The sequence below is a fragment of the Curcuma longa genome, chromosome 21, assembly GCF_044706935.1.
Source record: "Curcuma longa cultivar G26 ecotype Majalengka, Jawa Barat chromosome 21, ITB_CL_G26_1.1, whole genome shotgun sequence".
Classification (NCBI taxonomy): domain Eukaryota; kingdom Viridiplantae; phylum Streptophyta; class Magnoliopsida; order Zingiberales; family Zingiberaceae; genus Curcuma; species Curcuma longa.
Window position 1 is genome coordinate 2937271 of NC_133881.1, and position 13669 is coordinate 2950939.

Sequence of the window (13669 nt, forward strand, 5' to 3'; positions counted from 1 at the left end):
GTCCTGATTTGCTCCTGATAGCTTTATTTTTTAAAGAAAATGTTCCCCACTCATGAACTTCTGTCAAAGGCCTCTTCCTTTCGACAAGCTACAAGCTGATGGAGCACGCTGAACGACATAGTCAACAGACTGTTGGCATGCACATAGCAACTTCTTCCATTTTTTTTCAACATATATTTACATGTACAAAAGAGAGATTCATTTTCCTATTAAGAATATCCAGGTTAATCAAATGTATTGACAATAATCAAGCTATAAACTTAAATTGAAATATTTTGGAGACCTTCTCAGAGAAAGTTCTACAATAAGAATTCCTTGAACTTCTTGGTAAAGGGGTATACAAATTGAGCGTGCATCATAGGCTTATATCCCCCCAAAAGATCAGCAATGTCACTTTGCTGGCTAAGATTCTGCATACAAAATTTTTGTTTCTATTAGAATCACAGTAAAAATACAATGATGAGAATAAAATAATGTAAGCAAATTATTTATGTCAGACCAAGACAGTGAGTTGTTGCCCCAGTCTCATTGCAAGATTCTGCACGAGAGTTGTCTTTCCCAGTCCCTGTTCTCCAACTAAAGAACAGGCTCGTTGTACTTCACAGAGGATGCAACCCTCTCAAGAGCATGCAGGGAACTGCGAATACCAACAAAGGGTCTACTAGGTGGCAAATTCTGCTCGACAAAAAATTAATATTAAATATCACAATAATGAAGATATTTAGAAAGGAAAAACTGAGTTCTTTTGTTCTAACTGGAATCTGAGTAAACGGGAGAGCAACTCTTCCAACTTGCAGATGAGACCTACAACTCTGAGATAGATTGCAAGTGTAAGCAATGAAATGAACCATAAACATGACCTTCACTGATGTAAAATAAGACAAACCTGGATCACAGGCTTGTTAGGAGGATAATCATGTTCTGTCTCTGGCAAAGGAACACCCCACACCTTGGCAATTTCTCTCATCATTAACAATTTTTTTGGTGAACAGGGGAGATATGCAACAAATGTCTCAACAGCCTGCATCGCATTCAAGTTCTGTAAAACTTAAGGAAATCCATATCTTACCACAAACAAATTAAATAGAGCAAACAAAACCTCATGATAAATAGCTTGGCAATTAGTAGCTGAAATTGGAAAACCAGAAACACTGATAGCCAAATCTGAGATTCTCTTACACCATTTCAAAAGATCCCTAAAAAGGTCAGACACAAAGGTGAGTTAAAAACTGACAAAGTATTTCCTCAATTTCTGAGGAGGAATCCTCAGAAAGCCACAGAACAAAATACCTCAATGAAAACCTAAGAGACAGAGCCTGATGAACTCCCATAAGCATGGGCTCCCACTTGGTTGGAAGAATGAGAGTTTATTCTTATGAAAGTATCTGAAGAAATTAGATTATATAATGTAGCCAACCCAAGTATCAATAAACAATCAAACATAACAAAAAACCATACCCATAAGCCTTGAGGTAAGTGGATTCAAATTTGGATACCAAGCATTCACAATCTCGGTCATGTCTCCACTGTTAGGAATTTTAACTAACACTTTCCTCCATAAAGTACTAAAGGAGAGCCTTGCTGCAAAATTACATATAGAGTTTGTAATTTGTACAATATAAGTTCTTGATAATTCCACTACTGCATTTGCTTTTGATGACTAAATGGTAACAATGACAAAAAACAATTACAAAAAATATTTGGGTAAATTGTGAAAGGAGGAACTCAAAACATGTGAAATAAATAGAATGGAGAGTGGAATGAACAGTAGTAGTACGTCTATATTAAACAGAGATTTTGTTGACACAATGGTAGAAGATTAAGAATCTGATGAAGGTAACTCATTATTTCAACGATACATTTGTAGTGGAAGGTGGTTTTGGGAGTTAAAGATCAGGTGGAGAGGATCATGAAGTTGCAGATGAACAGAAACAAATTCCGGTTGAGCCGGTGAAAAGGCTAAGATATAAGGCAAAGTCTCTAAAAATATGTGACAACAATAAAGGAATTAGGATGATGGAACATTCAATGACTACACATTTAAGTCCTGGGTGTGGAACATCCAAAAGAAAGATGCAAAAGTGGATTGAGGGGTAGATTCCCTCTACAAAGAATTAGATTGTTGAGAATAAAGACAAAAAGAAAATTTGTGGTTGTACTTATCGGGCACATGAAATAATAAAAATAATAACAGATTAGATAAAGATAAAAAGAGGTAAGAAAGATACTGTAACTCGGTCACAGAGCAGGCAGGATCATTTTTAAGAATGTTGTTCCTGATACCACAAGAAATTAGTTCCAAGTCCGCATGAGGAGGCCAGGATTTACATCATTTGTTTGGAATTGTTGTAGGAATATGAAACAGTATGTCCAAAAACAATCAAGAAACCCTTTTCTACCTATCTAGACAGGAAAAACACTCTATTTCTTCCAACTGTTGAGTTTGATGGAGTTTTACTTTAGCGAAGGGTTAAAAAGTACCAAGAAGCATCTGGTATAAATAGTGATCCCAATCTGGCCTTACAGCTTTGAAAAGATGGACTTAACTCTTAAATGGGTTAACTCAAAGTAAATCACATGTCCGCCATTTTTTTAGAAACTAAATTCTAAAAGTATATTGGGCAGTTTTGCAAAATATCATATTCTAAAGCATTCATTAGAAGGCCTTATTCCTACTTTACCTTCAATCTCGTATGAAACTTCATGCTTCAAGGTTGATATTGTGGCGAACATACGGAAGTTTTCACTGACATCAATTTCCTGCGCCAAACAACAGACACCATTAACACATCAATAGCTAGTGAAGAAAGTAACATGTCCATGAGTCATAATTTAGACAAGGAAGAAATTGATGAAAGAGGGAGCTTAAAAGTCATAAATGTGAACGCTGACACTGTTGGGAAAGTGGAAGGTGTATTGTGACATATATTCTATTAATTCAATCACCACTCCCACCTCTGAGCACCAAAATCATATCTCTTGATAGTAAACTCAAGTTGTATAACATCTACATATATGACAGGGAAAGAGAAGACTATAAATTTGCGATATCCCAGAGATACACAGAAAAGACACTGCTGGTTGGCCAACATGATATGCAATACACCCCCAATATTCACTTTCCTCAGAATTTGGACTGGAAGTTGAACCAATAGTTATTTGTTCCAACGTGATAAATCAGGAAGGCAGGGTTATCTTGCCAAGTACCTGCCTTTGGCATCTTACAACAAAAAAAAGGGTAGCTGTTCCCCTTCATGGGGAGAGCACTGTGAACCTGGATTATTTTATTGCATGAACTAGACAATCTCAAGCACTTCTGTCAATCTAAAAGTTAATCCTGGTGTTGCACAAACTATGCCCAAAAAATATACAAAGCTTAATGAGGTACTTCAGGGATGCAACAAAAAAGGAGGAAAATGATTAACAGGCCAATGCAATTCTTGATAAGGGATACATTAGGCTACCTAAATTAAGGACGGGCAAGTATTTCAAGTAGTATAGCATGTGATTATACATGTGATATATCTTAATCTCAGTTGCCAAATGAAAATTCAATGTCTCTTATAGTTAAATGCACTTCCCGTTACCAACTGCAAATTGAGGTAATTTATCAACGGTGGAACCAATGGTTTGTAAACCACAGTGCACAAGATCACATTAGGCCAGGGTAATTATGCATCCAAGACACATATGGCAATATAACCATTGAATAATATGAATACTTAATCAGTTGACCACTTATATACACAAGTATTAGAGATATTACCTCCCCATGACCAGTAACAAAAATACTTGAACCTTCTAGTAAGGGCAATATGATTGACTGCACCTCAATAGGTGCTTTGTCTATGTCTTCAAACACGACCCAATATCCTTTTGAAATGGCCTATCAAAAATGAATTAAAGAATGTAAAATCAACAAAAAAAAAGCATTCTAAAACTCTACCTTAAAAGGTTAAACAAACCTGTGTAAGTGAACCAGGATGCCATCTAAATTCACCAGGTTGGTTCGAACAAACATAGTTCCCGATCAACATTTTGCTATCCATTTGATCATCCATGTGAATGAACAAAACTAAAGCCAATAACAGAATACAGAGTTATTCGATAATAAACACATTCACAAAAGAAAATACAAGTAGTGAAAAATTGGATCAGTAAATTATTACATTTAAGAAACAAATGCCACATCAGATTTTCTTTGATTTTTTAAATGAATAAATCAATGGCATCAGTTAACCCATCATCCCATTTGTGTATTAATATGAAAATTCATTAAAAAGAAAGGGAACAGAGCTCTAATTTGTCAAAGCATGTAGAAAAATCAATAAGTTTGATTAAGGTTCCTTTCAGATACAATTATAATGGCAAACCCTTTCAAGTACCACCTTGATGTAAATAGACCCGACTAACATAAAACTGGTTTGATAAAACAGCCAGCCATTAGTATAAAATTCAACAAACCAAACCAGTCTTAGATTTTATTTTATTTTAAATTTCACAAATCTAAAACATTTATTCTATTATGTCCAGGTGATAAATAAGATTGGATTGAGTTCCATGACCATTGTGCTATTCATTCAAGCAACAAGACAGTTTTATATCTGAAGGATTTCTTTACCCTTGCGAAAACCCAACTAGGCCCATAATCCCATAAGATGAGGCACAAGATTTATCCCGCTGACGCATCAGGTGGTATTATAGCTAGAATTTGATTTTGTGACACATGGTTATGGGCTCAATTTCATTCCAATCCATGCCCCACACTGTTCATTAAGAACACTTGTGCTATATACAACCTCCCCTCCCCTCTCCAACTCCAGCAGTCTTCGTCCCTGATTCTCACAACCCCACTACTTAGTTTTTTCACTTCATTTATTTACTATATAGACTATAGCAATTAGTCTTTAATTGTAAAATTTTCAGTGTGCCAAAACATATTATCACATTAAGATACTTAATGGCACATTCAGCACCAGCGAGACAATAGATACGTAATGACACATTGGCACTGGAAACACAAGCGCAATTATCTAGTGCTGATCAATACCTAACTTCAATAATTTACCATAATGGTAAGTTTGGGCCAATCCACCCAGCACGGCAAGAGATTTAAACATTGCAATTGGTACAATCACTTGATGTCAATACAAACCGAGCATAGATACTATTCAAAACAAGATAATCCAGATGGCTAGTGAAACATAACATGGAAAATAATGTCATGAACTTGGCTTAAGTAAAAAGGAGTATCCTTAACAAAGTATGTAGAGGAATTTTTACATGGTAGACGAGTAAAGTAAATGACAGAATCCTAAAAGTCATATATGGAACAGATCCACCTGAAAATTTTAAATATGATATAATCCATCTAAAGAACTGACTAAAGCACTATTTTGCATGAGAACTAGAAGAACAACAAAATGTACCTTGATTCCCACTGATCTCTGCCAACATATTAATAATAGATGTTTTTCCAGAACCAGCAGGACCATGGAGAAGTATGGGCCATCTTTGACCCACCGCCATTAATATCATCTCAAAACTTTTTCTAATTGTAGAAGTCATGACAAATGGCTTACCAGGCACAACACTGGAAACAAGCACACCTGTTAATCATGAGAAAGTACTGGCTCGACAAAAAAAAAGGACAATTCTTTATACATACCGCAAAACCTTGCGTCGAACATCCTTTATTCCAGACTCAATCTTAAGCAAATTGGAAGATGAAACTAGGCTATTATAGTCAAACTCAAAAAATTGACTAACATTACCAATTCCATCTGAGAACCTTTCTTGATCTTCCTCAACTAATTGGAGATAAAATCCAGCCTTTTCCAATGAGGTGTCCTGGCAGAATTCCTCAAACCTACACACATTGTTTATAATGTTATGTAGCAAAGTAGCATGTTAACTATCAATTGTAAATGTGCACACTGTTTAATGTGCCTCACCGAAGTAAACAGGCAAAAGCTTCATCTGAACCTAAACCAAAATCTTCAGTAGCTCTATCACTTATTTTAAGAGAAGTAGAGAGAATTTGAATTCCACACCATCTTATGTCCAATATATTTATCAGGTGTCTTGGAGCAAGGATAGCCCCAACATCTGATGTTTGTTGCATAAGGTCTAAAAAGCAGGTCCAATCCCATAAGCCAGAGAATATTTGTGGCTCCGTTATTAGAAAACGGTAAGTCAACCGAATTGCATCCAGAAGATGCTTTTCACCCTGGGATAAAACAGGCAATCATGAATCATAAGATAAAATTTTAGGTCATATTAGACTACAAAAAATTGAGATAAGGTAAAAAGGGCATATTAGTCACAATATAGAAATGATGAAGAATCAAACTTGTAGGTAATAAGCAATGACAATGAGATGAATGTTCACGAATTCCACGATGCAGAAACTGAGAAAATAAATGTAAAAAATCCATTGGACAAGCAAAACATAAACTTCATATATAACAGAGGAAGAAATATAGAAATCATGTAAAACATATGCTTAAAACAGGAAAATACAAGTACAACCATAGCAACAAACTAGAAAAACGTTTTTAGAATACAAATACTGACGAGAATATTTCCTTTCATGTGTGTTCATAATGTAACTGACAAAGTGAGAAACATAATGACAGTTTCTAGAGAAGGTGTTGACCTGCTTGCACCATAATACAAAATTTCAAGTAAAGACAATGGTAGGTAACAAATAACATGAGCTTCAATAAGCAACCACATAATTCCTTGAGTGTCTATGTGGCTTTCAGCATATCTGTTAGTCATTGAAGCATGTGGCCATGCTATCTTGCATACAATTCACGTAATTCCTTGAGTGTTTATGTGGCTTTCAGCATAGCTGTTAGTCACCGTACCATGTGAGAATGTTGTCTTGCATAGAATTCTTTTAGTACTCAGGTGGCAGAGTTGCTTCATTCTATAGAATTCTTTTAGTAGTACTAAGAATGAAAGCATTGTCTCTTGCAATTGCAAAAAAAAAAAAAAGTAGATCAAAAACAATTTTTACTACAAATTTGAATTCCCATCTTTCCTTTCCATAATGTGCATAGATTTAAACAAATTTTAACACTGTCTCAACCTTTTTCATTCAGTCTTGGGACTGCCATCAGCATTTATTTCCAGATTACCTGTGTGTATGAACATTCATGTGTATACACACACATATATATAATTAATTAATCTAAAAGTAGTCCCAGAAGTAACCAATATCAATCAAACAAGTTGTACAATACTTTAATGTTTTAAGAAGTAATATGCAGAAATGATCTCAGATCTCACTAGTATGCTATATTGCAATGCTCGTCGTCCTGATGAAAAGTAAAGAATAACATCGTGCAAATGTAGTTTAAAATGCTAAGAATGAGAAAAAATGTAACATTTATCTAAAAAATTTTCATGCTTTTCCAATATTTGATTTTTTTTCCATTACTCTCTTTTTTTATATTGATTAAAATAAAATAAATTTTTTATTAAAATCTGGTCCACACAATTTTTATTTTCATCACTAGTTGCTACTGTCATCAACTTAGTGAGCTACAAAGAGGATAATTTCTCAATTTGTTATTATTTAGTTTCTTATTGATTGTTGATTAACTATCCAATGAGATTATGTAAACCAAATAATGAGTAAAAAAAATCATAATCATCATGTGGATCGGCATGAGAAGCATACCTTTCTGCCTACTAACTAGCAAACGGAACAAATATATACCAACAATACCATCTTCCTCGTCTATTGGGAAAATGAGGTTCCTAAGTGGTCAGGTAGATATTTTGATGTATTTGGCGGAAGGTATAAGTTAGCTTTTACTTGTATTTCCATGTTTCTAATGTGTGCATCAAGTTTGCATGAACTTGTCATAGTAAACACAAAACTAAAGGAGTGAGTTGACTCGACGAGATTGAGGCACTTTGTGCCCAAATGGTAGAAGGCCTACAATGAGTGTTGGAGCTATGGAAGAGATTCTATGACACTATAGGTCAAGAAGAATTGAGTGGCTGCAAATGTCACTGTGGAGAATGTGTGCTTAATGGTTGAGAGACTTGGTGAAAGGTGAACTCAAAAGGCATGGAGAATTAGATAGCATGGAGTAAAGCTCAGGAGAATGGTGCATCCAATAGACTATAGGCCTATTGCTAGGTGCACACTTGGGTGGCACAGAACGAGGTGGGCTTGAGAGGCATAGAGGATCAATGACATGGAATATAATCTTGAGGCTTGTCTCTTCAAGCAGTTCATTGTAGATGATGTGTTTGGCTGGGTATGGAAACACTACCTAGTAGCTTAGTTTGAAACCATGGACCAAGGACTTGATAGTTCCAAGTCATAGTCTGTGACTTAGTTTGATCTCAGTACTTTGCATTAGCTTACAAAGAGGCAAGCTGAACAAAGGAAGGACCATCAACTAGATTAAGTCAACTAAAGGTGAACTTAATCATCTGGAGGTGAACGACTTGGAAGTCAACTAAGTACTAGGGTTACTAGATGTGCCTTCTAGTCAACTAGAAGCTTGAGCAAAATCGACTAGAGGTAGAATCCAACTAATTGTCAATATAGTCATTAGTTTTCCATCAGTAATATTTGTCTAAGAAATCAATTAAAGGATTTCTAGTCAATTAGAGAGACTCACAAAATGTGGTCATTGGAGTGCTCTTATAAAAGTTGTTGGGGAGCTTTCAGTTGCAAAAAGGTTGCAAAAAAACATTCTCCTTTCTCCTATGTATAAGTGCTCAGATGCCCAAAGCTCTCATGGGCTTAAATTATGGTTAAAGTCTTCGACACAAGTGTTTAGTAATCTCCTAATTTAAATTTTACATTTCATTAACTATTTGAGATTAGAGCATATTGTAATCATTCAAAGGTTCATTTAAAGGTGGCACATAGATTATAAGTGAGTCTCTAAATCATGTTAAATTGTCATGTTTGTATTGTCTTGTTTTATTATTATTATTTTTGTTGGGTTTATAACTTGGCACAATCAACCAGACACACACAAGTAAGCACCTGCCAACAACTAACAATTAAATTATCCTTTTTATTTAAAAGAGCTTTATTTAAGGTGTCATCTATCCACACACACCTTCCCCTCAAGTTATACATGCAAACCATTACATTAATCCTACATCATCTTCCTCGTGTAACTTACATTCCCTTTGTATTTAAACAAGCTAGATATCTTCTTCCCTCCACACTGAGACCAAGAGATTGTCCTCTTCCCTACATATCAGCACAACAAAAGAGCATCTTCCCTCCATGTCAAACCAGTAAGACAAGGTCAAATGATCTGTTCCTTTGTGTTGGGATAGTCTACACTTTGCCTTACTCATCAATACTCCTCATGAAGGATGGTAATAGGGCACCGAATAATTGAGATTACTTACCCAACCCTTTTAAGTGAGATTTTATGTACCCAACTATGCTTAATAATAGGGTTTGAGTTAACCTTAAAACAAAATTATGTGTAGTTACTCATTTAAGTAGAATATTTGTATATATTTACTGAGTATCCATTTATCATCAAAAGCAGTTAATTAAAGGGATTCAAGAACCATATATTTAAACAAGTATGGCTTCTAGTACTGATAGAAAATGTAAGTACCTAGCCTGTTGTCATCCTTACTCCTATTAAGGCTTCACACAACCCTATTTCTTATTTCCCTACCTCCACTACCATTAAGGCTCAACATCAGGGGAAATACTGGAATTGACATGTTTGGCAAGGCACAGGTACATCTCATTTCAATTGAGGACCAATACTCTGGCTTCGATTGAGACTTTAAGCGTGGGTTTTAAATTCACACCAGAAGAACTAACACTGAGTTTGTTGCTAACGTAGAAATCCCAATAAAACCGTATAGGAGATAAATAGGAGTCACTTTCATCGTACTTGGCCGGACAAGGATCAGAAAAAGATCGCTCAAATTATGCAAGTGAAGTGATTAGAATATTGATAGAAAATATCCTGAAGAACCAAAAATAAATGCTCTATAAACTGAAAGGCAGACAAAAAGCAAATGGCGTTGCCAATGTATTTGGTTCAAAACCTGCCTTCATAAACAAAAGTGGCACTTGATGGTCTCCATGATATCTCTAAAAACAGAAAAATGTGTTCAAAGCTACTGTAGCTGGGAAATGATAAATAACAGTACCTTGCTAGTTATCTGAGAATCAAAACCCGCCAACTCAAGCCGTGCAAAGGGTTGGGGAGCAAATCTGAAATAATTTATGATGCACCTACAAATGTGGAAAATACATGCTAAATACAATAAAGGTAGATCACAGAAGATAACTGATGATAACAAGAAGAGGACAGATATAACAAGTTCAGCCAATCAATAAAAGAAAAGAAAAAAGTAAAACAAGAAAGTAGTATATCATATGATACCCAATCAGATATTATAGAAGGGGACATCTCCTTATCTTGAAACTGATGCTCCATTTTTACTATAGAAAAAACCAACAAAATTCACACTTTATTGCTCAAACTTCATGGATCCAATACACCCAAAGCATTTATTTTCTGATTACCTATTCTCAATTTTATTCATAATATTTTTTTCTTAATTTTGGTGAAAACCAAACATATGTCATGTAGAAAGTAAAAATAAAATTTATTAATATTATGTCATGGAGTTAATAGCATATGTTTTCCTTTTTTGTCAATTTTCAAATTCCTTTTTTTTTTGGAGAAATAAAAGTGAAACAGAAAACAGGGAAATTTTTCACAGGTCAATCAGGATATCAACGGCTGCTCTCTATAAAAATTAAATATTCCGCTCGTATGGAAGTGATGAAAACCGTATGATCCCAATATGTACAACCTTCAAAGACAAACAGAAAATAATTGCATACTGAAAATCCAATTTTTTAGCAGCATTAATCTATGCTTCAACAAGCATAATGGAGGACGGATGTCTAGAGAGAGAGAACATTTTCTACAGAGTCAGGAAAAAATTACATTGAGCATTGATAAGCACACAGAAAAAAAACAAATTGCCATTGAGCAACGAAGATGATGAAATGTACTGAAAACTGGCAGTCACCTGAGCAAGAATGGTGCCAAATCTAGTGCCCGGCACAAGGCCAACGAAGCCATCTCGTGAAGCCGCAAGCCCCTCCCTCTTTCCATATAAAAATCTATCACGCGCGTGTCATCTTCTCCTATGTCATCAGATTCCTCGTCAGACATCGATATCAAGCTAGGGACGTTATCAAGCTTTGTCACGGCCCTGTCTACTATCAGACGGCATAGCGGGCGGAAGCACCCGACTATTGGAATAGTATAGTTAGGGTGAAGGAACGGCTCCGCGATCGCCTCCACGATCTCTTCCGCTGTGACAGCGCCGACCTGACAAATTCCAAAGAATTAACAAGACTGTGCAACCTGATACTTGAAATCGGAGAAAGGGGGACTCGAAGACGGCTCACCTTCTGTGAGAGAGCAAGGAGCCTGCGGTCGGAGCGGAGACCGGAACAGCGAGCAAGAAGGCGCTTCAGGGAAGATTCGCAGGAAAACTTACCGTCGTACGACATCTGGACTGGGCTGCGAGGATACGAGAACACGAAGGTACCGATGAGAGAAGTGACAGGAAAGGAAAGGAGTAGTTACCGAAGAGAGGTGATGAAGGAAGAGAGCAGAGCGAGGCGAGAGCCGCGAAGGAGCGGAATGAGAATTCTGATGTTTTTAAAGACGATACGTCGGTTGTTAGGGTTTTAGAAAAAAGTTAATAAATTAATTATACTAAATCGCCTAAATAACACTAATGGAATTATATTAAATCATAGACTTTCCAACTAAAGTTTTAAAATTTATATGTGATATTTTATACTTAACGTAATTTAATTCTATGCATAATAATTAGGCAGCAAATATCAAAAACATGTAATTTACAAAATAAAAACGAAAAGAATAAAATATTCAAGTATAGATTTCTAAATAACTAAAATTTGTAAGAAAATTACTTTAATTTGATTTATTTTAGTTCTAATTTTATTTTTTAAAATTGTCGTAGCCGTTTGTCATCAATCTACTAAAATAATAATTCTAAAAAAATCATTAATATTTTAATTACCTCGATCAAACAAAAAAATTGAAATATTATAATAATATTTTTAAATAACAATTAATAAATTAAATAATTTATTTTAACTAATTTATAATATTTGTAAAAAATAAAAATGGCCGCACAAGGTATGGCGTGTAATGTTATTCTTTTTTCAGATCGTGCGATATATCTCATATTTTTTCACTTTTTATATTAAAATACATATTTTTGTCTTTTATTATTCGATTGATTTTCGGTTACATTTTATATTTCATTTATCTCTTTATTTCTTTAACAAAATATTATAGTAAAAAAATAATTAAAATTACTTATAAAATAAATGTTTTTGCTTGTCTTCTTCTAAATTTTTTATCAGTAGCAGTGAAGCCTTGAAATACCATCAATTTGAATTGAGACTATTAAATTAGTATCCCTAAATAATTTAAGTGAGTTAAATTAAAATTTTATTTATTTATATAAAAGCGGACTTAAATGAATCAGCCCATACAAAGTTGCAGGTTGAAACGGACTAACTCAGGTTGGTTCACGAATTAAGAAGATTTAAAAAAAAAATAATAGACTCGTGAACTAAACCATATAATTCATGTCTAAATTTAAAATTTTCAATTTTTATGTATATATTTTTATTTTTTATAATGGGCTTATGAGCTAGTCCACCTAACTCCCAATTTATTTTTAAATTGGATTAAATTAAAAAAATTTCAAGGATTCTCTAATTACACATACCCTTGATGAGGGCCGCTCATGGGCCTTGTTCATGCTCAAGTAATATGGACAATCAAAATTTGTTTGGACTTCGCTTGAATGTGAAATGTGAAGCTGCTTGCTATAATTTAACTGAGACAGATGTGATTCGTGATCATAAATATAAATATTGAGGCATGCCGATCCCTTCTAGGTTGTATTAGAGTATTTATCTCTCATCTTTGGGGGCATGGTTGAGTTGATAATTATATGATATTTTTATTGTGGTGGATAATGATCAAATTTCAGCAAAGTCGAGGTAATATCCTTCTCATAGCAGTCAATTATAAATTTTCAATTTACCTCCTCACAGATGATCATATAGTTGTTCGTATGAGACCTGAACTATTTTGAATCTAATGGCCTTGCAGTTGTCACAACGTTGGTGCCTTGTCGAAGCCATTGGGATTTGGAGTCCACCGTCCAAGGGGGGGGGGGGGGGGGGGGGGAATCATTCTACATAATTTTAAGCATTCATGGTCTGATTTTGAACCCGTTCACAATTTTAACGAACCATGCGAGTAAATTTTGATATTATATAAATCACATATTTAAATTTTGTAACACTTAAATCACGTACTATATTTTCAAAATACCTCATTTTTTCTATAAGTTCATTAATTAATTTTATCTGAAATTGAGTGATGGACCTAGAAAATTTTAGATCATTTCAAATCAAAATCAATTTAATAATAATAAACTCCTTCATGTATTTATGCTTTCTGATATGAATTCAATAGCGGAGAGCAGTGAATTTTTAAACATATAAAACTTGATAAAATTTATACAAACTTATCATAAGGTTCAGGATAATAAAAATCAGAAATCAACACCACTAATG

At 34.6% G+C, this 13669-nt stretch overlaps 1 protein-coding gene and 1 long non-coding RNA gene across 2 annotated transcripts; both read right to left on the reverse strand.

The window, feature by feature from the left end:
* Nucleotides 1-591: 591 nt before the first annotated feature.
* On the reverse strand, nucleotides 592-1187 carry LOC141815296 (uncharacterized). Its single transcript, XR_012600537.1, has 4 exons — nucleotides 1100-1187; nucleotides 887-1021; nucleotides 756-812; nucleotides 592-675 (listed from the first exon to the last, which is right to left on the reverse strand). It is a non-coding gene; the product is annotated as an uncharacterized LOC141815296 (long non-coding RNA).
* Nucleotides 1188-1302: 115 nt separating this feature from the next.
* LOC141814491 (midasin-like) lies at nucleotides 1303-11551 on the reverse strand. The gene is made up of 11 exons (XM_074702450.1): nucleotides 11447-11551; nucleotides 11062-11366; nucleotides 10168-10252; nucleotides 5955-6229; nucleotides 5669-5869; nucleotides 5430-5593; nucleotides 3966-4075; nucleotides 3767-3886; nucleotides 2682-2760; nucleotides 1459-1581; nucleotides 1303-1385 (listed from the first exon to the last, which is right to left on the reverse strand). The coding sequence occupies exons 1-11, from the start codon at nucleotides 11549-11551 to the stop codon at nucleotides 1303-1305; spliced, it is 1650 nt and encodes a 549-aa protein (XP_074558551.1).
* Nucleotides 11552-13669: the final 2118 nt, after the last annotated feature.